Source organism: Pangasianodon hypophthalmus, chromosome 7 (assembly GCF_027358585.1).
Source record: "Pangasianodon hypophthalmus isolate fPanHyp1 chromosome 7, fPanHyp1.pri, whole genome shotgun sequence".
In the NCBI taxonomy this organism is placed as follows: domain Eukaryota; kingdom Metazoa; phylum Chordata; class Actinopteri; order Siluriformes; family Pangasiidae; genus Pangasianodon; species Pangasianodon hypophthalmus.
In genome coordinates, this window is record NC_069716.1 from 10,352,978 (window position 1) to 10,378,484 (window position 25,507).

Genomic DNA, 25,507 nt, shown 5'->3' on the forward strand with positions numbered 1-25,507 from the left:
TATAAGTCTGGGCTCTCTGTGAGTTCCAGGGGGTTTACTGGGTTAAACAAAAACTAACTAGTTTTGCAATGTTAAACTGCTATGAACTGCTCTGTAAAGGAATAAAAAATTACACATGATCACGCTTATCACTGACTTATAAATTGATAAACTGAAGGTGATATGTTAAGACATGTATTCTACTATGATGTAAATGTTCAACCACTGTCAAGGCATATTATATAGAGAATTAACTTAGCCACAAAACTGACACAGATGTTCCTACAACAGTTCTAAAATTGTCTTACAGCTTAAAAATTATCAACATTTCTTTCACTTTCACTTCCACCACCTGTGAGAAAAATAAACTGTGGTATGACTGACAGGAAAATAATAAGATAATAGGATATGTCATACTGAGAATATAGTACACTTTCATTTTAGCTGATTGTCAGAAATAAGCCAATGGACATTTTGTGTGAATAATGAAATATAGTCAGTACTTTTGAATATAAGCAATAGCTGTATATGTCTGTCTAGTACTTTTTATATTTAACCCCTTCAGAACTTGTGTTGCTCTTTGCCACATACAACACCATTTAACACCCCTTTGTCCATCAGAATGGACACTGAACAGCCAGATGAAACTCCCACTAGATGAAAAATCGAGCTCACTATATGACACCAGCCATAGAGTAAAACAGAAGAGGTTAAAAACTCTTTAACCCATATTTATAGCACATTAGGGGTTTGTTATATGTCTTAACAATTGATTGTAAAATAAAAAGTCTAATATCAACAGTGCAATAAACACTTTTGACATTAGTTCCAATAAGGTTCCACTGCAATCACAGTGCATCAGAAGACATACTAGGTGAGAAATAAATGATGAATTGTTTAATCTGCTGATGAAGTGATTTAAGCACAGGAGCACACAGCACTTTAAGTACTCAGTTATTCGACAGTGCAAATGCTCAAAGAAAGAGCTGACTCCTGTGAGTAGGTACATTTGACATATGGCCAATCTGACCATCACACCCATATGTGGTTCTTCCCCAAACTGTTGCCATAAAGTTGGAATGGAAGTAGGTTGGAGTGGAAGAACTCGAGTGGCCTGCACAGAGCCCTGACCTCAACCCGGCTGAAACTTTGGAATGAATTGGAACGCAGACCAAACAGTGTATGCATGTTAATATGAAACATCAACATGTCAAGCTGCTGCTGTTGGGCACTTGAGCAAGGCCCTTAACCACATCTGTGCTGGGGTGCCATATCATGGTTGATCCTGTGCTCTGATCCCAGCTTCCTAGAAACATATATATATATATATATATATATATATTTGTTTAATATTTATATTTATTTTGTATAATACACTTGTATTTGATTAAGACACAATGTAAATCTCTCTCTCTCTCTCTCTCTCTCTTTTATATATATATATATATATATATATATATATATATATATATATATATATAAAAGAGAGAGAGAGAGAGAGAGAGAGATTTACATTGTGTCTTAATCAAATACAAGTGTTTAGATGCAGTGTTTGTGGCAATGGGCCAAAAAAGAAAGGGTTAATTGTATTTGAGCCAGGAAAATATGCATGAAATTATCACTGGAACATAATTCAGAGGCTATAGAGTTTAGAGAGGCTAAAGTAATAAACAGTCATTTAGACTGTAAGGACCTGCAGTGGCATCTTGTGGCTGAAATAAAAAAGAGTTCCAAAAATTAGTCCCTAGTTGTTCTGGGTGTCTGTAGGGGTGATGAGGGAATATTCATTCCATTCACTTTCTATTTACAAGTCATACACTTACTCTTACATTAATAAGTTAATAATAATTATTCATTCATTCATCTTCAGTAACTGTTTTCCTGGTCAAGTTTATGGTAATAATTGTGTAATAAATAAAACACTTGGGGACGTACTGTTAAAAGAAAATAATCAACTGGATGCTGGGATGTGAAGTAAGTTACAGCTAACAAACCTGTAACTAGTTTCTAGTAATTTCCACTTACAACACATCCTGAGGTGTATTTATTGCCTGTTATACCACAAGCAATTTGTTAACAATTACTTTTTTTTTATAAATGAAAGAATTACACAATCTTTTATCAGGTTATAGTTAATGGTGTGGAATGGCTGCAAAAAAAAAGTTAGTTCCTGTTATCACTTATCACAGCTATATATAACAGTTGCTCCCTACCATAGGTTCCTCACCCATCTATTGAAGTGAATAAGACAAAAAAAGGGCGGCTTGTCATGTTACTGAGAAACCGTAAACTGTAAAGGCCTCTGTTCCTAAGACTTTCCCATAGGGCAAAACATACCGAATGTTACAAAGTGCTAACACAGGAGACTCCTTCCATAAATTAAAAACAAACAACAACAACAACAACAATAATAATAATAATAATAATAATAATACAATTTCAGTATATCAAAAAACTTTACCATATCAACAATTATACATTTTTCTTTGTTAACCAAACATTTTTAAATTTGTTCCTTTTTTGTTGATTATGTGGAGTGTCCATTAAACAAGTACCTATGAATGAACTGTTACTATAGAAACAATAATGTATTACATATGAAGATTTATGTACTAATCACATTTAGTAAAATAGTCTCTCTCTGCCAACAGAAGCTTTCACTTTTGGAGTGGGTTGCAAGCATATCTCCTATATGAATTTAAGCACCAGTTAATTGTCAAAGGAACATTTGACAAACTCCCTTTTTTATTTAAAGTATATTGCTCTCATAATTTATGTAACTTTAACTAAAGTACCAGATTAATTCTCATGATTCATGGATCTGTGCTGGAGATATTTCTTTAGCTAAGTGACAATAAACACATAAAGCATCTTTCAAACACGGAAGAAACGTGTATCAAAAAATAGCAGAAGTAGGAGAGTTTGAGCAAGCGTCATGTCCCTCAGTGAACGCCCCCACAGTGAGACAGGAAACTCTATCAGAAGTGATAAACGAATGAGTGTGAGGCAACAAACAGCACCAGAAACCACAGGGTTGAGGATGAAAAGAAGGAGAGGCAATCGTAAGTTAAAAGATTAAATATATTACAGAAAAGCAAATATCAAAAACAAAAAACAGAAACGTAAATATCAGTTGAAAGAGGAAGTGTGAGTGAGAAAGAAAAAAAAAAACTAAAGGACTTGGCTGCCTCAGTTATCTTGCATTCACAGTTTTGGTTGGCGATCACATGGATGTCACCTTGCACTGCGTTTTCCCTCCAACTGTTCGATAAGAAGCAAAACACGTCTGCTCCACTAGCGACAAGGTAAGACACCAAGTTTTTAAAAGAGTTATGGTTATACATCAGTAGAACAAATGTGGTTATATGAGGACAGTCTGAGGAGAAGAGTCATGGCCTTTTTGAGGTTTTGCTCCAAAAAAACTGAAGAATCCTAAACATTTCAGTACTGCCCAGCAGTTGGGTAGTAAGGGGATGGGGGAAGCAGGGAGTGGGGGAGATAGGGATGGGATCTGACACTGGCCAAGAAACAGATATGGATACACCAACCACCCCACTGAGAATAAGAGCTTAGGCAACATTCTGTTTTTTTTCTTTCCTTTTTTTTTTTAAGTGAAGGACTCTTTATGTGAAGGATTTATAATACTTTACTTACCAGAACATTGAACAATTGACAAATAGAAAACAAACAATGCCATTATATTTTCTTTTAGGCCTGAAAGGCCTTCAGATAACATCATAACCTATCAAATGTTAGAAATTTCCATTGTACTTAAATCTGAAAATGAATTTAGCCCCCTGCCTGTTGCTGGCCACATTTGAAAGATGACTCAGCCCTTACAGTGCTAAAGAGAATTTCCAATCTTACTTTTAAAGCTCATCACACAATGATGGAAAGTAGAACTGGTTACCAAAGCTGTAGCCAAAAAAAAAAAAAATCATTATCATATTATGTTCCATGGCAAAAAATGTAGGGCTCGAAAATCACAAATGGAAAGAAAGGTGATTCATTTGATGAGTGCATGTGTCAGACTCCCACAACAAAAGTGACACAGTTCACAAGGGATTTCCCACAGACATCTTGTTCAGATCAATTAGGTCTCAAACTCTTATGCCAAAGGGGTGTGTGTGAATTCGCCAATGAATGTAGTACTTCGCTGTTCTGACATGTAGGGGAGAGAGCATGTTGCTTCTCAGAAAAATATTCTGGGTGCCTTGAGCTTTTGGGTCAGGGGGGAAAAAAAGCCAAACAGAAGGATTCAATTTTGGCAGCCTTCAGCAGCTCAGCTCCATGGAATCTGCCTAAAACATCCTTTCTGGCTCCTCTTTCCCCCACATACTATCTGCTCGGCTGTCTGAATTCTCCAGAGTATCCTTCATCAGCGAGAGGCCTTCTGTCCCCCAGGACACTAGAGAGCTCATCTCTGTTGCCTAAACTAAACAACACCTCTGGATTAAAGGGCAGAGGAGGTTGATGAAACATTCCTCACACTATGCAATAAGAAAAACATCTATAATGGATATAAAAGGTCTACACACCCCTGTTGAAATGGGAGGTTTATGTGAAGTAAAACAATGACACTAAGATAAATCATGTCAGATCTTTCCCCACCTTTAATGTGCAATTGCAAAGTATACAAATAAAGTGAAAACACTTTTTTTCACATTTTATTACAGCACTCAGACTTTTTGGGTAGGAGTCTCTCAGCATGGCATATCTTGACTTGGCAATATTTTCCCACTCTTTCTTCCAAAACATTCTAGATCCGCCAAATTTTGAGGGCATCTCCTGTGTACAGCCTGTTTCTGGTCACCCCACAGATTTTTAGTTGGATTCAGGTCTGGGCCCTGGCTAGGCCATTCAAAAACCTTGATCTTCTTTTGGTGAAGCCATTCCTTTGTTGATTTGGATGTGTGCTTTGGGTCATTGTTGTACTGTAAGATGCGAAGGTTCCAATCTTCAGCTTACTAGCAGCCACCTGAATGTTTTGCACTAAAATTGTCAGAAAAGCAGCCCAAAAGTATGATGCTGCCACCACCATGCTTCACCATGGGCATGGTGTTCTTTTATTGAGGTGCTTTTTTTGTGCCAAACATACCTTTTTGATTTTCATGGAATTATTATACCTTTTGGAATTGGTCTCATCAGACCATAACACATTTTGCCACATGGTTTGGGGTGATTTAGTTGGGCTTGGGTGTTTTTTGTGAGAAAGGGCTTCTGTCTAGCCACCCTACCCCATAGCCCAGACATAAAGAATACAAGAGATTGCTGTCACATGCAGAGAGTAAACAGTACTTGTCAGATATTCCTGCAGCTCCATTAATGTTGCTGCAGGTCTCTCAGCAGCCTCCCTGGTAAGATTTTGTCTTGTCCTTTTGTAAATTTTGGAGGGACGTCCTGTTCTTGATAATGTCACTGTGGTGCCCCATTTTCTCCACTTGTTGATGATGGCCTTCATGGTGTTCCATGGTACATCTAGTGTTTTGGAAAAAACTTTTGTACCCCTCTCCTGATCGATTCCTTTCAGTAGTGAGACCATGTACAGGCTTTGTCAGCTCTTTGCAGACCATTGCTTCAGCAGTCAGATGAAACCAAGAAGATGTCAAGAAAATCTTACAGAAACAGCTGGTCTTTATTTGGGGTTAATCAGAATAATTTCATTGATGACAGCTGTATGATAATTACTTTTGAACATGAGACAGAATGTGATTGGTTTATTCTGAATACATTCCCGATTATAAAAGGGCATGCACACTTATGCAACAAGGTAATTGTAACTTTTTAATTTTTTGTATTTTTCCCTAATATGTTTCTGATTGTTTTTCGCTTAATTTTTATAAGTTGTAATTTTACAGTGAGGGTAGGAAAAGTTCTGGCATTATTTATTTTGGTTTAATTTTTTTCATCACGAAAACGCCATTTTAACAGGGGTGTGTATTTATATCAGGTCAGATTGTGAGCACATTGAGGAGCAGTGAGGTGCCAAAACTGTACTCAGTTAATGGTCTGAGTAGATAATCAAAATGATATTATTATTATTATTATTATTATTATTATTATTATTGCTGTTGTTGTTGTTGTTGTTGCAAATGTGTAACTGAATTTGTCTGAAAATTTATGGTTACAGTTAGCATTATGGATGTGGTTAGATTTCATACCACCTCTTAGAACTTCATTCAAATGAGACAAATTCTAACCACATCTGTCATATTTGTCTGTCTTGTTTTAGTTCATACTAATCTTTAACACGATCAAGTTATTTTTTCTGTTAAAGTAATTTTAATGCATGCAAGTGGGAATAATGGGTAGTTCTTGTGCAAAGGTTACGCTATCTGTACAAATTGGTATGGTGTCTATCGGGTATTTTAATGAAAATTAACCAATAAAGTTAAAATTCATGTGAGAATGATTGATTGGAATGGTAGGGGAAAAAAAACTTAATGATACTTACCATTTGTATGGAATATATGGACAGTCTAAATGAAAATGTAAACAAAATATATGTTTTTTAATGGAAATGTAATTTAGTAGAAGTACAATTATTCAAAGGAAATGATACTTAAGTAAAGTAATGAAGTGTAGTGCTTTCCAGCACTACTCCACACTATAGTGCTTGTGCGTTGGTAAGAAAAGAGCCTTGAAACTCAACAACACTTTCGACAACAGTTTCAACAACACTTTCAACAACAATGTTTTAACTGCTCTGTCTGCTCAGTACATCAGAAGTGATGAAGCAATTTCAAACTGTGCAACATCTAAAGTATAAAATAATATCTTGTTGTGACTTTTTCCCTCTAGTCCATACATAGTACAATACTATATATTGAATATGCCTCAATATACCATTTCTAGTGATCAAATGTGCATGTTACGTATTAAATCTATCATATTACGTGACCATTTCTGCATGTCTTGTACAACAACCTTACTCAACATTATGGGCTGTCATTCTGCAATATCTTTTTTCTTTGCCAGTGGAGATCCTTGGTCAAATAGTTGCAAACAAACCCATCCTATTCATCTTTGGACAAAAACTCCTATAAACTTAAAACAGGAATGAAATTACAATGATAACTTTTGCTTCATGACTCTACCTTCTCTTTATGTCATCACCAACCAGATGCATGTGCCACTGTTAGCAGTCATTGGTGTTCAATTTCTTGTGCGCAATGAAATGTCTTCTATTTGTTTAAGTACTTTTATAGTATTATTGTTCCCAGAAAGCAAATGTACACTGCACTGGATAAAGGCCAAATGTAGCACTGAACCTATTCCACCTCCACCTAGCCCAAACTGATCATTTTACAAATCTGAGCCAAACCAAATTCAACACGAGACCAGATTAACAAAGAATATTGTTACATCTGGTCCTGAGGTGGTGTAGGCTCAAATGTTATTTTTAATATCTGATCCAAATGTGGCACAGATCCCAGTTCAAACTCAAGATGACACTGGCCCTGCAGTCACATCCTGCGTGATTATTTATGAAAGCAAACAAATGATCAAAAATTATGGTTTATTAAATAACACAGCATTTTTTGGGGGAATAGTCATTTTAAACAGGCAAAAAAAACAAACAAACAGGCAAACCACTCCTATTCTGAACAGTCAAGAGCCCAGTGATGGTAAACTCTCACTTTTCAGAACAACCTCCCAACCACACACACAATAAACAACACCGCTTAACTCAATCCTCTAGGTTTAACTATACTGTGACATTCTGAAATTAGTCAGTAGTACATATGCCTTGTTAGCCTTCATTAAGTCATTAAAGAACTGCCTCTGGCAATATCCAAGTTGCAAGTAAATGGTGGCAAGCTGGTACAGTTGGTACCAATGTCACCTTACAGCTCCAGCATCCCAGGTTTGATCCTGATCTCTGTCTGTGTGGAGTTTCACATGTTCTCCCTGTGTCAGCGTGGGTTTCCTCCAGGTTCTCCAGCTTCTTCTCACCTCAGAAAACACGTTGGCAGGTGGATTGGCAATGCTAAATTGCCCTTGGGTGTGAATGAATGTGTGTGTCAGTGGTGTCCTGTGATGGACTTGTGTCTCATCCAGGGTGTATTCTTGCCTCACACCCAGTGTTCCTGGAATAGGCTCCAGATCCACAGTGACCCTGACCAGGATGAAGCAGTTACTGAAGATAATGAATGAATTGTAAGAAGACAAATTCACAAAAAGACAGTAGAACCCTTTCAGATTTGCCAACTTATCTTCATACAGCACAACATGTAAAGTTAAATACAGGGGGTCCCTAAAGTCTTCATACACAGGGGACTATGTACGCCAGTGCCATGTTGGTTGTGCCTTTGTCAGTGGATGTTAGTGGACGTTCACTTCTCAGCTGGTCTACAACACTTCCAGTCTTTTTGAATTTTTTAATTTCAATAAGTTCTTCTTTTGTCAAAGGCATTTTTAAAGGCTATCTGAAAGAAATATATAATATAAACTAAGTACGAAAAATTTTGGAAGATATTTTGCTAAAAACTGTTAATTTCCCCCTGGAGACTTTTGGGACACTTTGTAGTGTTCTATGCTCTCTTTACGTAACAAATATAGAAGGTTAGAACTAATATTGGGGCAACATTAAAATGATAACAGAGCAGACTGTGTAGTGGTAATCTGACTTGCAGGTAGATGATTTAGTTTGCTAGCTTTCTGTGCTAACACAGCTAAAGCTGATCTACTACTCCATCTTTTCTTGTGGAACTGAGTAACTATGTAAAAGGCTGAAAATGGAAAGGATTGGATCAACACGAGGATGAACACGATCCTAATATGTGTACAAACATGATACCTTAACCCTTACCCTGAAAGTCCGGTCCTGTAATCTCCAAGCCAACTATATGTTGCGCCGACCAAGTGTTGGGTGAGGAAAAATATAGGAGGAGAGAATATAGAGGCAAGTGAAGGTGTGATTAAGTATAGGACTACTCTGGGAGGGAGGTGTTTGGGGATGAGCTAGAGGGTAATAACTGGTGTGGCATACCTGAACCCTTTTTCCCAAACAGCGTGACTCCCAGTGCAACCTAATACAATGCTAATCATGGCCCCAACTGCTTATATGCGTTGTGAGTGTGCTGACAGACAGGGTTTTTGGTACCATTGATGGATGCTTGGCCCAAAACTGGGGCAAGACCACATACTGGATGCAACTGCCAGGACTATTTCATGATGGCCATGGTCATGTAGCTTAACATGCTTGCTGTCCGAGTAAATAATATACTGTATCTTAGACTGGCATTGCCTGGAACCTGTAGGGGCATGAACCTGTTTCCTTCCTATCTTTATTCATTCATTTGTCTTCAGTATTTTCCTGGTCAGGATTGCAGTGGATCTGAAGCCTATCCTAGGATAACATTGTGCAAGGGAGGAGAATACACCTGGGATGGGACACCAGCCTATGGCAGGGCACCTTGCACACACTCATTCACACCTGGTGACAATCCGTCTACCTTCATGTTTTTGGTCAGTGGGAGGTCAGTGGAGATCCCAGAGGAAACCTACAGGAACATGTAGAGAACATATTAAACTCCACACAGACAGAAATCTAAGTTCAGGATTGAACCAGGGTCCCTGGAGCTGTGAGGTGGCATCACTACCTGCTATGCCAGCATGCCGCCTCTTTATTAACTGTTTATGTCACCAACACTGAAGCTATTACTTTCATTAAAAATTAGATATTGGCCAATATAACGCCAGTGCTTATGTCATGTTTTGGGACTAGTTGTTGTAGACAAGGAGGTTGGGAGTCACTTTTTTTTTATGCTGTGGCCTATATGGAATATGGAATAGACGGGCTGGCCATAATTTCAACATGTGAGAGGCACGGTGGCTTGATGGTTGGCACCCCGTCCAGGGTGTCCCGTGCCCTGAGTCCCCTGGGATAGGCTCCAGGTTCCCCCATGACCCTGCATTGGATAAGCAGTCTGGCACACTAGTTCTTCAGAAGTACTATAAGATAGGGTGGTTGCTAAGGATGATACTATTTACATGAACAATTTGCCTCTCTCATCCGAAAATGAAAAAGGAACCCATTTGTACTAGAGATAGAGTTCTTTTTTTTTTAAAACTAGTTCCTTATCTGCGTGGGAATTTTTTTTAGTAAAGCGCTATATGTATATATAATTTTCATACAATTTTTTTCATACTCCTCATAGATCACATGTAGTCAAACTGACATTTTTGTGCATGCCGGAAGCCTGACTATAAAAAGTTTCTTCAACATGCTGTAATTCAGTGCATGTTGCAGAAGACACACACGTGTCACATGTAAAATGACCATAACCAAGAACCAAGAAGTGCTCTATTGCTCTATTCAACAATTGTATTAAGCGCTTTAAGCCTATGAATAAAGTGTTTGATACAATTGTTGATTAGAGTAACGTTTACTCATGTGCAAACTGCTGTGTGTGTGGAAGTTATAGTGCCCAAACACGACCCTAAAATGGTGTTACAGTTTACAACTGATCATATGAGCTGTTGCATCTGTAGAAATTGGAATCCATCAGGTTTGTACTTTCCCCCATTTTAAGCCCCAATCTCCAGTTTACTTAATGCTGTATTTCACACCTTTAAGGAAACCTTGTGATGTAATCTTTTAAGTAATTTTGTAGACTGTGGGCTTGTTGGTAAATGGTTTCTGGATTATTCTTCAGAATTTTCACAATATTTCTATCTTAAACATTTCCCAACTCACTGGTCTTGGCTGGATTTTCCAAAAGTTTACAACGTAATTGTTGTTAAATGTCAGAGCAAGCACCACATTCAAACATTCTCTCCCAGTTCAGCTTAACTTTATGATGATTTTTGGAAACAGGGCTCTGGTTATTGCTGATCATTAGGTAGTCCAATGCTTTCTTTTACTTTCAAGTATTTAAAATCGTTAGTGCTGTGATACTCAAAGATAGCAGAAGCAGTTCCTTCATTTGGGCACTGAAATTTTCCTCAGCTCTTGAGTTAATGTTTGTTTGTGCAAACAATGATTTTTGTGTTGTTGATTCAGTGTGGTTGTCGTAAATCCTGAATAAGCAAATCTGAACAGCTCAAACTGAAGCATAATGTGCTTTACTCGTACTCCAAACTGAATCAGTACACAATTTTGTCCTCAATACCAATACCTTTTCAGCACACTCCTCAATGCAATATTCTGTAATGCAACCACAACCGCTGAACATATTGTTAAGCACGTGCAAAGCATGTGGGTGCAAAAAAAATTGGTACAGGCAGCTGTGAATATGGAAAGTCCCATAATGCTGAGGTGTGAAGAGTAGTAGGTGGAGTGCAGTTGTTTTAACATTCTGAGCCCACAAGCTGACAAACAGTAAGATTCATTACGAGAAAACCATTTAGCTGGAAGTCAAATGTAGCTCACAAGAATGCAGCTTAATTATTTCTTATTGTCACCAGTGCATGTAGGTACAGTAACTGAAAAATGATATCTGTGGTTGATTGATTATTTACATGATAGACTTCAATTTAAAAATGTCTAGATCTGTTTGTTTGATAGACTTCAATTTAAAAATGTCTAGATCTGTTTGGTTGATAGACTTCAATTTAAAAATGTCTAGCTCTGTTTTTCTCTGCAGCTTGATGTGTTAAAGTAAATGTGTGATAGCTTTCTCTAAAATGTTTAGAATGAGTATTAAATTCACTCACTGTTTGCACAGTTCAACACTAACTAACTGAGGCTTGAATTAGTAGTTTATAAAATCAGTTTATAAAATGGCTGAAGCGTGCTGTTATTAGTAATTGAGTAAATGTGAGAATGTGAGTAATGTATGAGAATCCAAGCTCAGTATCTGTTGTTTTTCCCCTTGTGAAATATGAAAAGAAGATGCAAATATTGGATCAGCCATTCGTATCAGTACCTCAATCCTGCTTCAGAAACTTATACCAGCTGTTATTTGACCATCACCCATGCAAATTCTGGGTTTAGAGCATATGTGATTGGCCATACAAGGAACTTTGTACCTTTCCACCCAGTCAAACTGTTCCTAATCTGTCACCGTATGTTGTCTTTCAGGACTGGATACACTATAGTGAGTCCATGATACCGCTAGGACATTAAGACGACTGCTCTTTTCCCGTTCCTTAGGAAAAAGTCAGCACTGGATGGCAACCTAATGGAAGAGCGTGACCATTTTTGCACCGAGTTTGGATGATATATTTGGGACGACAGGTGTCTGAGGACCTCAGTGTAAACAAACAAGGACTGACATCCCTCAGTGCTTTAGAGCAGACCTTCAGATCTGGACCAATGACAGGACAATGAATGACAGCGCTTTTGTATGTGAAAATAGAACCATTGATATTAAAGAATACCAGCGTTACACCTATGCAATCATCTACACAGTAATCCTGGTCCCAGGGTTGATCAGTAATGTTTTGGCACTTTGGGTTTTCCATGTGTATGTGAAGGAAACAAAGAAAGCTGTGATCTTCATGATCAATCTGGCCATTGCTGATCTGCTCCAAGTACTTTCATTGCCTTTGCGCATATACTACTACCTGAACCAATCCTGGCCCTTTGGCCATGTTCTCTGCATGTTTTGCTTCTACCTGAAATATGTCAACATGTATGCCAGCATTTACTTTCTGGCATGCATAAGCATAAGACGTTGCTTGCTTATCATCTATCCACTGCGATACAAAGCAACAGAACGGCGACGAGACCGCACATGGTGTGCAATAGGCTGGTTCATCGTGTGTATTGGATGCCTGCCCTTTCCTTTGCTGAGAAAAAACTCTGACTCCTCCGAGTCAGGAAAATCTGAAATCTGCTTCTCAGAGCTACCCATGGTGCCTCTAACCTTGGCAAGTGGAGTGACTCTTGTCACACTGGCAGAACTCATTGGTTTTCTGTTACCCCTAGCAGTGGTCCTCACTTGCACGTGGTTAACTGCTGCAAGTCTGCGTGAAAAAAACTGTGTCCTTCAAGATGCTGGAGAAAAGCACAAAGCTCTCAAGATGGTGCTGAGCTGTGCAGGCGTCTTCCTGGTCTGTTTCATGCCTTATCACATCACCTTTCCTTTGGACTTTTTAGCCAAATCCAATAAGCAATTGAGCTGTGCATTCAGGACTGCCATCCAACGCTCCCATCCTATAACCTTGTGTCTGGCCAGCTTTAACTCTTGCCTGGACCCAGTGATGTACTACTTCACCACTGATGAATTCAAGCGGCGTCTCTCAAGGCCAGAGTTGGTTGAAAGCTTCCATTTGCACCGCAGGATGTCTTGCTCAACAACTGAAGTGAAAGCGTTGCAGTCTGAGCAAGAAGGAGGAATATGAAGACATTAACTAAATTAACTACTGTTGTCACTAACATTGAGGGTAAGATCCCACAAAGACTGTAGACAAACAATGAGAATAAATCTAAAAGCCACTTTAAGATCAAATTATTCCCATAGTCCTTATTCGTGGAAATGACTAAGACTTAAAAATATGAATAACCTGCACTGAGTCCAGTAAAGTAATATTGAATATAGCCAATACTAAATATTTATGTACAAATGTGGTCATGGTGTGATAACTGGATGTTGTGATGTGAGCTATGTATTATTGCTTAAAGCAATCTGATTCATGTATATTTAGAGAATCATATGATGACAAAATCACTGTCAGTATGTAATGTGTTAAGACTAAATCAAATCTTCCTTCTTGTAAATTAAATTCAGCAAAAGTTTATACAAATACACAAATGTTATTCTTTTAACAAGACAAAGCAAGCTCAGTAAAGCTGAACTACAATTACAATGTGGAGAATATTGTTGTTCTCTTACAAACTAATGAAATAGCTACCCCAAAACACACTACTGTTTACTGACTGCTGCTGTTCACTTGATGTTTCATGCATGAAGTGCATGTTTATTTCAATGATTATTTCAATGTTTATTGCTTGGCTAGAATGCATGAACTGGATCTTTGAGGGGATGTGAAATTAATGTCACAATGTGCTACAGTTTGGAGCTGGGACACATTTTATATACAACAAAATAATGGGGGGAAAATACCAAAGAAAATAGAAAAGGAAATCAAGGAAGAAGGAAATATCCCCAGGCAAACTGAAACCGGGTACAAAAAGGATGCAAAATTCTGACTACACGAGTATCCAGTATGAGTTTTCCTACAGCCAATATTCAGCAGTCAGTCATGGACATTTTTTCTTGCCTACTTAGTACATAGGCAGTGAATATTTTAGCAGGAATGGGTTATAAATATTGCAAAATTAAAAAGGAAAAAAAAGAAACTAGAAATACTGTATGTATTAAAAAAAGAAAGAAAGAAAGGCACTGCAATTCACTGCACAATATAAAGGGGTTATGTCTCTTTCTATGTTTAAAACTTTTTTAAATATTTCTCTTCAAAAAGGAACTTAGTTTTAAAAAAAGAAAATGAATTAAAAGCCTCCTGTAACAGTCAAGTACTTCAAAAAGACAAATAATTCATTCGTTTTTGCAGCAAGTATTATATTTATCCAGAATATAGTTTCCTCAGAGTGTGTTACAATTTGATTCTTTACTCTTATCACAATCTTTGAGTTACAAAGCTCATAGGAAACCCATGGTTTGTAAAATCTTCCAGAACGTTTTCACAATTCAAATGTATTTGGGAATAAATAATATTACGGTTTAATAACTGATGTGAAACTAAAAAAAGCTAAATAACAGGGGGAAGAAAGAGGAAAGATAACATGGCAGTACAAATATGCAAAGAAAGATCTTTGAACATAATCTGATTAGTAACAATTTAGCTTAGAACTAAAAACATGTGGTGTGTATTTAGTATATTATCTGTGACACACACACACAAAAAAAAGCCTAATACAAAACTAACCTAATGTTATCTTAATGTCAAATAGTGGCTAATAGTTTTAGGGTTAAAGGACTAGCTCAGGGGTGCCTATTTCGCAGTGCTGGGATTTGATGTCATCTAATCACTTGCCTTAACCACTGAACAACCGGTTTATTAGTGCATCCATTTTAACATCAGATTTAACGAACATACTTTTACAGTTTTATATGATAGAGCAACAAAACCCAAAACTGAATGACTCAGGAGATTTTTGCCTATACTAAGCATGTTTAGCACCCTGAACAATATAGGGTTAACTAGAGCATTTTGCATCTTACAAACATAAAACATCATGCTACATAACCATCAGAAGAAATTCATCTTTACCATCGACGTTTGTGATAACATCAGGAGCCATGTAACTTACAGTACTGTGCAAAAGTCTTAGGCACTCTATTTTTTTTTTTAGTACAAACTTTGTTAAAGATTTTTATTTTATGATTTCTACATTATTGATTCAGTACAAAAACATTTTCGATTTCCAAACATTAGTTTTCCAGCACAAAATTAAATGTTACAGAAAAATGTTTGTATGTCAGTAAAGGAAGAAGCAAATTACATAAGAGACACTTTTCAGACCAAAAAAAAAAAAAGATGAAGGCTGCTGGGTTTTGCTACAAGAATAAGAAGCAAGTGTGACAGTCAAAGTCTCCAGAAGAACTGTGGCTGCTTCTGCAAGATGCTCAGTAACACTTACACTCATTTCCGTATAAAACTGCACACGTTGTACCTGAGACTACAATTTTTTTTTTTTTTAAGCAAAGAGTCGTCACACCAAATATTGACTTTGTTTCATTTATTACGGTTTACTGCTCTTTACAGTATTTTTTTAATGTAGAAACATTTAATTTCATTATTTTTGAAGGCATCTTTGCTCTACAGCATTTGCATGGGTCTAAGACTTTTGCACAGTACTGTATGCCAGTGTTTGCCAAGCTTTTTGCAGCCAGGGATCCCTTTAACAAATAAAAGAAACAGATACAGACAGAAAGAAATTTTTACAGATTCTTCTAGTACAGATTTATTTAACGAGCATAAGCCTATTCAAATTACAAGATATTTAAATGCATAATATATATTTATAAATTATTTATCCATATATATAGGCATAGAGCTTGTTACTATGAACTTATGAACCCACCAGCAGAACATATTTTTACACAAAATACTGTCATTGGATTGGATTTATGTTGAGTTTTATAAGACTACTTGTTTTGCAGTTACTAAGGTTTGGATTAAACTCAAGTGACCTGGAATGAATATTGAATGAATGTGGCCAATGAATATAAGGATACAATCATAAACATAAATCTGTTAATTATTGTTTGTGATTTTCACCTCTGTAGTAAAATGTTAAAAAAAAAAAAAAAAAAAAAAAAAAAAAAAAAAAAAAAAATCATGATGCTTCACAGACCCCACTTTGAAAAACACAACAGAAATGAATCAAATGAAGTACTTTAGTCAATTCTTGCATTTGAAATTCATTACAGGTTTTCTCAGCCAAGTGTGGGTCATATGAAATACAAAAGTACATTTTGCCAAAGTTAGGATTTGATTGGAGGCACATATTGTAGTTTCTCCTACTCCAATTGTCAGAGCTCATTTATGCAGCTCATTTAAGTTGTCCTGTGCTTGTTTGGCTGTTGATGTCAACGGTCCAACAAAGTTGATGCAAGATCAAAGAGCAATAAGAGCTCTGCATGAAGCCTGTTAACCACAAAGAGCTGGCCAGTCTTCACACAGCTGCCTTGTCAGAACACTTAGTGGTTGACTGCACTTTCGTGAATTGTTTTAAAAAAAAAAAAATAGGGTATTATCAAAAATGTAGTTCTGTTATGCAGTTACCAGATACAAACAGCTTAAATGACGGCTCCAACTTCTGAAAGATTTCAGGAACGTTTGCAAAAAGCCTAGAGAAATTACATAGTATTGTATCATAAGTCCTAAAATAACGTGCTGATGAAATGGGTTCATGTTCAGATGACAGTCCAAACTCTAGCCAATGAATGCAGAATTTTTTAAGTAAAGAAATGCATTTTATTTTCAAACTTCAGAAAGCAGTTTAACATTTCAGTAGTACATTTCTTTGATTCAGTCCAGCATCTTTCAGGTCTGTTTTTCTGAATCAGTACAAACAGAAAGACAGCAATAGAGACTCCAGTCTTGATTGTCATTTTCTGAGCAGCAGTTAAACTACTGATCCTTCCAAAATATACATGTAACTTTTTAGAATGCAGGGAATTTCAAAACAATTGAACAACCATGGTGCCATGCAGGGTTAGGCCAGAGTTGACAAGATGGTGCAACGGAAAACCATTGTGAAAACTGAGAGATGTGGTGGCTTCGGGTATATTAGGGTGACGTCCCAGTACGTAAGCGGTCGGTCTGGTTTTGCTCAGACAGACAGCTTCTTCTTCCTAATTAAACAGCACTCATGGCTTTTGAAAAAAAAAAGAAAAAGAAAAAAAAAAAAAAAAAAAACAACCCTGCTGGTAGCTATTTTTAACATCATCTCAATGCTACATCCTTTTGCTGAAGGATGAACATCAAGTCCTCCAAAAGAGATTAAAAAGGCCTGAGCAGAAGGTTCAAATTGCTGATCAGTCGAGTGATTGTTAACACACCACTGTGTCTCAGCAGTGAAACTTTGCAATGTGGCCCACAACAAATGTTTAGGCCAGAGGACAGAGATGGCCAGGCTAAACCACTCTGAATGTGAAATCTTGCACAGGAAGCTATTTAATCTGTTTAATAAGTCCTAATCTCTAAATGTTCTAAAATCTTAGCATCATGGTGCATTCGTACTGACTATCCTTCATTATGAGGCATTTATAATTTGGATTGAGATACATAATTTACCATGTTACAAGCACGCTATGTGTAATGGACACCTTAAATTGTACACATATACATTAGCCGGGACACTGGCAGAAGCAATGCTTCACAGAGCCTGCTTGATCAGTAGACATGTAGAAATTACACGTCATGTGATACATGGTTAGTTCCTCAAACACATGAACACAAAAAAGTAGAATTTTAAGAGTTTTAAGCTGATCAGATCTCTAGAGACCATGTGGGTCTTTATACACTGATACGTAATTAGCTGGAGGAAAGGATGTTGGGAAATATCATACAGGCTAGACTAGAGGCGTATCAGCGTGTGCTTAGGTAGTAATACTTCTGCCGAAGGGGAAAAAAACAAAACAAAACAAAACATTAACTTATGTTCACCAAGGTTAACATTTTGCACAGTTCACAAATAATTATCCACAACAAATGGTGACAAGGCACACACTAAAAACAAGGTTTGAGCTGCAGTCAGGCTGTAGAGGGAATCACGGTGTACAATGACAAAGGTGTAAGAAATCACAAACTGCTTTAGGAGAGCTACATCACTACACCTTAAGTGAGAGAAGAGAAAAGTCTGCTGTCTCTAAATTAATACAAAACACCTTATGCTAAACACTACAGCAGGAGTTGGAAGACAGACCCTTTCCTCTCAGCCCTCCCTCACTCCCTCTTTCAGCTCGCTTCACCACTCCCTACCCTGCAACGAAAGGGGGGATGTCTGTCCCCTCCTGACTTCTTCCTTGCTCAGGCTTGGCAGATCTTTGTTTCGGTAACAAACTTATTCTCGAAGTGGCGGATTATGCGGCAATCCTCCACCGAGCGCTTCTGGAGGCCTGCAACAAATACCAACATTAAATCAGACACAAAAAAAAAAAAAAAAAGGATGTGGCTTAAATATTGCACAGATTAGATACAGACAATGAAGCATGCCAAATTAAATATACATCAATCAATAAACACAGCATTAAATCTTTAATATATCCTTTAAGAAATAAATAGTCAATAAATCTGTCAATAGGATAGAATCCTTTCAGTCATTCACTGAAGGATGTCTTGAGGGATTTACACTATATGGCCAAAAGTTATACTTCCCATCCCATTCCAGAGTTTCTTTATAATATCCTCCACTCTTCTAGGAAGGCTTTCTACTCGATTTTGGAATATGGCTGTGGGAAGTTCTGCCCATTCAGCTACGAGAGTATTATTGAGGTTGGACACTGATGTCAGGTGAGAAGGCCTGGCACGCAGTTGGAGTTCCAGTTCCTTCCAAAAGTGCTCAGTAGGATTGAGGTCAGGACTCATCAATCACACTGAATGATGCTGTACATCAAATTGGCTATACTTCATATTCCCACTTGACCACTGTATTTCAGCTGAAAGTGGTGAAAGCATGCTTGCTCTTGCAACTCCTGTACATTTAGTTGATAATATTATTATTATTAGACTAGTTAAGTAATTAATTTCTTTTACAGAAATCTCTTCTATAAATTATTTTACAGATGTGGTTGGTTTGATATTTTCCTTTCAAATAAATTATTATTTATTAATTTATCAGAAAAGTTATTTTCTGATCAAATAAATCCTTCAATATATCCATAATTAAAGACCTCAATAAATCTTTAATGCTTACATACATTATTACATTGTTGTATCTTTAAATTGAATTACTGATAGTTTTATTTACTGAAGGATTTATTTAAAACACCTTAACAAAAAAAAAAAAAAAAAAAAAAACACCTAAAATGATTTAAAATAATCAGCCCAATGCCATTTACCCATTATCTCACTGCGGCGCTGCATCCTGTACGTTGGTCTGTCCTCACACAGGCTGTAAATATAATAGCCCAAGGGGGCAAGGTCATCGATGCGCTCAGTCACCACCAGATCCTCATGCACCAAGTGAGTCTTGTATGAGCCAGACTGAGAACAGAAATAGAGAACGCAAATCCATTAAATTCACATGATTAGGTAATTATTTATAATCATAAAAAAAAACCTATTCAAGCAATTTAGTAATTATGGAAAGTGACGTATAGCATTATTTGTTGAAGGATTTGACCCTGACTGGTTTCTGTTCCAGGACACACCTGTTATATATACAGACCGTGTGGGCCAAACTGGTTGACTTTGCATATAATTATGACGTTAAACATCCCAAATGGGTCTTGTCCAGTCCACTCTGTCTAACACTCACAGAGTAATTTTTGAATCATAAAATCGTCATGTATAATCTTTTGTTTCTTGTAATATACTACATGGATGTGGTTAGTATGAATAGCCCTAACATCCATTTACCCGTGTATTAAAATAGCAAAATCATGCCATGCCCATATGCACTGGTTTGTGAGCAATGCCATGTTTCAATATGCGTAGAGTCCTCATGTAGCCTAGTGGTGAATTAATCATCACCACTGTACCGGAAGGCTACTTGTACAATGTGAGTACTTTCATCACGCAAATTCTGTTGCATTCAGAGATTGAGTTGTGCTGTGTGAGAGGCAATAAGACCACTCATCCTACAGTTAAAGCCAGGCTTAAGCATTGTAGCTTTAACTGATACGAGAAATTTTCTGAGGTCATAAACTTCTCATGTAGAAATTCATATAATGGTTCTGTTTCTATGCATTACAGACTATGAAGTTCAAAGACAGGCAATATCTTTGAAATAAAACACAAAGCTATACCAACAGGCAAGACAATGATTCTCTACACTGAATATTTACCGGAAAATACATTATTATTGCTGGTAAATTTTTTAAAATACAGTTTTACAATATATTTGATCATGACAACATGGTAGGTGTACTTTATTCATATCGTTTGCTACCCCGAGCCCCCGAGCCCTTTTCAGATCAAATTAGCACGCCTACCTACACCTAACATTAACTTTTGTATTAAAAAGAACATCGTTTTGTTCACCAGCCCACACACACACACACGCACACGCACACGCACCATGAGCTGCAAGAACAAATCCAAGAGGTCCTGGGGCAGCATCACCACAGAAGTGTTGAGAGGGATCACAAAGCACGTCCTCAGTGTTAGGTCCAAATAAGCAGTCAGCTTCTGTTGACATATCATATGGAACTGATTACAATAATTACTGATCACAATAAATACAGGCCAACTTTACTTGAAAAGTCTAAATGAAGTATACTAAATGGGTCAGGTCTCCCCACCATACCCACACCATACCCACACCATACCCCCACAGCTTAAATATAGTAGGTCCCCTTATACAAAGCATTACGCTTGCACTGCAAAGCCTGACACATGCCTTTGAACATCAACAGCCTCATACACTTGACTGCTATCAACATGGCTGCACTTATTACCCTCTTAAAATCATGCAGGATGTAAGCTGGGTCTCCTGCCCCAAAGCGAGGTGCAGGGACGTTAATGATGGCCACGTTGTCACGGATCTCCACATCCTCCTCAACACGGGGTAGGTAGTAAGGCTCATGGGCCTCCATGTCCATAGGTATATCAGCACTGTCCATATCTGTGAACTGCATGGATCCATGATAGAGCTTCTGCAAAGCAAATATTGTGACATAAGTTAAAACCATGGCACAAAGTTAGAAGTGAAAAAAGGAAGTGCAAGCTCTACAGAATACATGATAGGGGTTTTGCTTTCAAGTATGACAGCGAAAGATGAAACTGGTTGAAACTGGTCTATATAATCAGTACATGTCACATCATGTCAAGTGGCTTTATTGTCATTTCACCCATATACAGCTCGTTAGTACACAGTGAAACGAAACAACATTCCTGCAGGACCATGGTGCTACATAAAACAACACAGAACTACAAGAGACTACACATTTTTTCATAAATACAGTCGTACACCCATAGTCCCCTAAACATGTAAATGAGACTAAATAAGCAAGCTGCACTCACACATTCCTCTAAGTGCATAGATTTCAGAATGCAGAAGTAAAACCTAGATTTGGATTTTTTTAATAGCCCAAACATGCATAATCTACTTCACTCCAAGGAAAACAATTAAGCAGAGTCAGCTCCATTAACTGTTCATTTTTATATGCAGAAGGGGGCGCTAATTGCATAACATACTAAAACTCTGACTACCTGATTCACTCACTGCCCAAACATGTTCTTCTATGCTCACAATTCACTTATTTTAATGCACACCAAATAATCTAATATGGGAGCTCATGCAGTATAACTGAGATCCATGTGTAACTGGCCAAGGAAAACACAAGTAAGCTGTTCTGCCCCTGCCTAGTAGTAAAACAATGATAATAATAATAATAATAATAATAATAATAATAATAATAATAATCATCACCATCAAGCAGAGTTGCAGTGCTCAAATGATTCAAATACAGCAGAATCAACACTACAGAATGCTCTTCTGCAAGAAGCTTCAAAACCAAAATTCAAAACATAGGCCTACATCCTGTAGCTTTAGTACTTCCATTCAGATCCAAGGCAAACATTCAGCCAAGACTGTATAATCATTTTTATTCAACTTGTGTTTTTTTAATTACAGTTTTGGACCAAGAAACTTAACACCCTTCGTTTACTATTATGAATTCTTGAGATCCTCTTGCAAATGTGCAATTCACATAACACATGGGCAGTAGACACACTTGCATCTCAAACACAATGGGGGAAAAACATTTCACAAAATTGACAGAACATGTGCAAAAGAAGAAGCAAACAAGGACCCTCAAAGTGGACGTACCTTGGGTGTAAAATACCTGTACACGCAGGCTCCGCCAACAATGAGGCCTGAAATGATGAAGGCCAGGCCGAGCAGCGTGAGCAGACAGCGGCCGGTGGAACTCTCGCTGCTGTACACGGAGCCGGTCTCAGGGTCCTGGCCATTAAACATCACAAAACAAATACAATTAGCAAATAAACTTAATCAAAGCATGGCTGTCCTGTCCTTTATTTTCTGTTGTACATCTAGGTGATGATAACTATTTTAGCATGAGAAAATGAGAAGCTCTCCCTGATGAGTCTGTACAGTTGTGGTCATACGTTTACATACATACGTTTACTTGCAGGATCTGCAAAATGTTAATAATTTCAAAAGAAAAAAAAAAAAAAAGGAAAAATAAAAATTGCATTTTGTTTTTATTTAGTACTGCCCTGAATAAGCTTTTCCACATAGCAGACCTTTACATATAGTCCACAAGACACAATAATAACTGAACTTACACAAATGAACCAGTTCAAAAGTTTACATACGCTTGATTCTTAATGCTGTGTTGTTATCTGGATGATCAACGACTGTGTTTATGTTTTGTGATAGTTGTTCATGAGTCCCTTGAGTTATACTGCCCACTGCTCTTCAGAACAATCCTCCAGGTCCTGCACATTCTCTGCTTTTCCAGCATCTTCTGGACATTTGACACCTTTCTAACAGCGGCTATATGATGGTGTGATCCATCACACTGAGGACAACTGAGGGACTCGTACACAACTATTACAAAAGGTGCAAACATTCACTGATGCTTAAGAAGGCAACACGATACATTAAGAGCTGGAGGATGTAAACTTTTGAACAGGATGATTGGTGCAAATTGTTATTTTATCTTCTGGGAATAATAATTTACACCTTTCAGCTTCAGCACTCTCAGAAAAAAGGGTACTAAGCTGTACTCTTCCTCAAGGCTACATCTTTTACACTCTTAGTATGTAAATTTTACCTAGAAAATTTTACCTATATGTGGTCTACCTTTAAATCTTGACCCTAATAACTGCAACCCATTTCTGCATGTTAAATTATATTAAAGTACTCTATATCCACATTTCATGGTGAAAGATACATATTAATGGTACAAAAAGAAAAATTAAATAAATAAATAAATAAATAAATGAGGGTATGTTATAAAATAATTACAAAATTATCCAAGCATTGTTTACAGCTCAGTCTTTATTGTACACTGAGGCTGTACATGAAGTTGTACTACTGTACTATTATTGCTGTATATGAAGTTGTGCTACTGTACTATTATTGCTGTATATGAAGTTGTGCTACTGCACTATTATTGCTGTATATGAAGTTGTGCTACTGTACTATTATTGCTGTATATGAAGTTGTACTACTGTACAATTATTGCTGTATATGAAGTTGTAGCAGGTATTGGAATAATATTGAATTAATGAAATAACCAAGCTTTAGGTTAGATTAATATTTATGTAGTTTTTAGCTGGATTTTAAAATGATGGCTCTATCACGGTTACAAACACAGATGACGTCATCTAAATGAGAAACTGACTGAATGCTCAACCATTTAAAATGAGTATTTTTAAATATTATATTAAGCCACAAATGCCATATTTTGCCACAGAAGAGGCCGTGATACAGCACACCGGTTCCCTTCAATAAAAAGCAGCTTTAAAATGGAGGACAAAAACCTAGTCAACTTAATCGCTCATGCAGGCTGTATTCCGAATGACTCTCACTTGGGCATTTAGGGCACTACGGCACTACGTAGGGTGCGGATCCTATCATTTCACAGCCTATGTAGTGCACCTAAAGAGTGAACAATATGCCATTTGGGATTCAGCCGCGGCTTTTTGAGTTTACGTCCACAGGGCTTATGCAACAACGCCATTTAAATGCGTCCGTTTAACTTGTTCTGGTATAAATGTATATATAAAGTCAAGATGTACAAGTGTAAGCAATACAGTCTGAAAATATACATTAGCCATATTTAAATTTCAAGTAGGCCAGTAAAGCGTCTGCAGCAAAAGCAAAATCTCACCTTTTCTGAGACCGGCACCTCTTTTACAAGCGCTTTCTGCGCCAGAGCGGAATTAAACGCTATCTTCACCATATTCTTCAAGCAATGCAAGAAAAAAAAAAAAAAGCCAGATAAAATTCTATGTAAGATTTGGTTTCACCAAAACCAAAACACAACCGCGTAGCGACAGTTCCGCAGTGCTGTAGTGACGCACTTTTGTTTGCAATTCTACACGTCGGATTTCCGGTTCCTGTTGTCCATATAAGGAAAAAAAATCCCTATTAACTTTCCCTATGCTGTAATGATCAGGACATTAATAGCCTAATGATGCACTTGTCAAGTGGCTTTTTGGCCACTAAAATTAGGGAGAACGTAGATTGGCCTATATTGGGACACTTTTTGAATTTCGAACTTGCCTAAGCTTTCATTAATAAATCAAATGCCCCCAAAAATGATACATTTCTGATATCCTCATGGTGCTGAAAAATGTTTAGATCATATTCTGAAGAAGCATGGTTTATAACAGGGTTTAGAAGAATAACAGGGTTTAGAAGATCTTCAGTATACTCCAAAGTCATAACCAATGTTTTCTAAAAATTCAGTATGAATAGATTAAGTAATAATCACAGCAGGAAAATCTACACTAGAAGCAAGCAACATTTTCAAATTTTTATTTTTTTTTTAGGATTTAGAATAATTAAAAAAATAAACATCATCGATCTGAACACTAATCTCTAAAATTATATGAAGTAAAAAGCTCTGCAAATTCAATAAGTAACATTCTGTATTTCTCAGTCTGCCTTATTCCCCTTCTTATTAAGATGTTTCATAGAAACATAAACATAAAAATCCATTCAATCCAATCCTATTTAACCATCGTTATGGGATTTTTCATGCATCCATTATAGGCTATCTGTTCACTTTTCCTCTCTCCACTTACTGTATTTTAAAACTGTCCCAATTAGCCTGAACCATGCTGTCCCAAATTACAACTCCATGCCCTGGAAACACTGGGAAAAAAATAAAAAAAAAAAACACTGTGGGGAAAAGAAGAAGGAAATTAAATAACAGGGCTGCTGAAAAAAGAAGTCTTTTTCATCCAC

General features: G+C 37.1%; 2 protein-coding genes across 5 annotated transcripts; one reads left to right on the plus strand and one right to left on the minus strand.

The window, feature by feature from the left end:
* The first annotated feature begins 2,945 nt into the window (after positions 1 to 2,945).
* Positions 2,946 to 13,793, plus strand: gpr174 (G protein-coupled receptor 174). Of its 4 annotated transcripts, none has more exons than XM_034305568.2 (3): positions 2,946 to 3,041; positions 3,173 to 3,284; positions 12,008 to 13,793. In XM_034305568.2, exon 3 carries the CDS (start codon positions 12,253 to 12,255, stop codon positions 13,270 to 13,272), a length of 1,020 nt encoding a protein of 339 aa, XP_034161459.1. In that variant the 5' UTR covers positions 2,946 to 3,041; positions 3,173 to 3,284; positions 12,008 to 12,252; the 3' UTR covers positions 13,273 to 13,793. The 4 variants fall into 4 exon arrangements, with proteins under 4 accessions (XP_034161459.1, XP_053091504.1, XP_026796288.1 ...); XM_053235529.1 differs by having other exon boundaries at positions 12,080 to 13,793; XM_026940487.3 differs by having other exon boundaries at positions 2,970 to 3,041; positions 3,190 to 3,284.
* Positions 13,794 to 15,616: 1,823 nt separating this feature from the next.
* LOC113542757 (integral membrane protein 2A) lies at positions 15,617 to 24,630 on the minus strand. Its single transcript, XM_026940490.3, has 6 exons — positions 24,426 to 24,630; positions 22,394 to 22,528; positions 21,021 to 21,218; positions 20,641 to 20,751; positions 19,461 to 19,605; positions 15,617 to 18,518 (listed from the first exon to the last, which is right to left on the minus strand). The coding sequence occupies exons 1-6, from the start codon at positions 24,495 to 24,497 to the stop codon at positions 18,430 to 18,432; spliced, it is 750 nt and encodes a 249-aa protein (XP_026796291.2). The 5' UTR covers positions 24,498 to 24,630; the 3' UTR covers positions 15,617 to 18,429.
* Positions 24,631 to 25,507: the final 877 nt, after the last annotated feature.

Excerpts from the sequence above, each read along its gene's own strand:
- gpr174 (XM_034305568.2), top strand. The coding sequence starts at position 12,253 with ATGAATGACAGCGCTTTTGTATGTGAAAATAGAACCATTGATATTAAA.
- LOC113542757 (XM_026940490.3), bottom strand. The coding sequence starts at position 24,497 with ATGGTGAAGATAGCGTTTAATTCCGCTCTGGCGCAGAAAGCGCTTGTA. Across the intron at positions 22,529-24,425 it reads AGGTGCCGGTCTCAGAAAAG|GACCCTGAGACCGGCTCCGT; the intron begins GTGAGATTTTGC and ends TTTAATGGCCAG. Across the intron at positions 18,519-19,460 it reads GCGCCGCAGTGAGATAATGG|GCCTCCAGAAGCGCTCGGTG; the intron begins GTAAATGGCATT and ends TATTTGTTGCAG.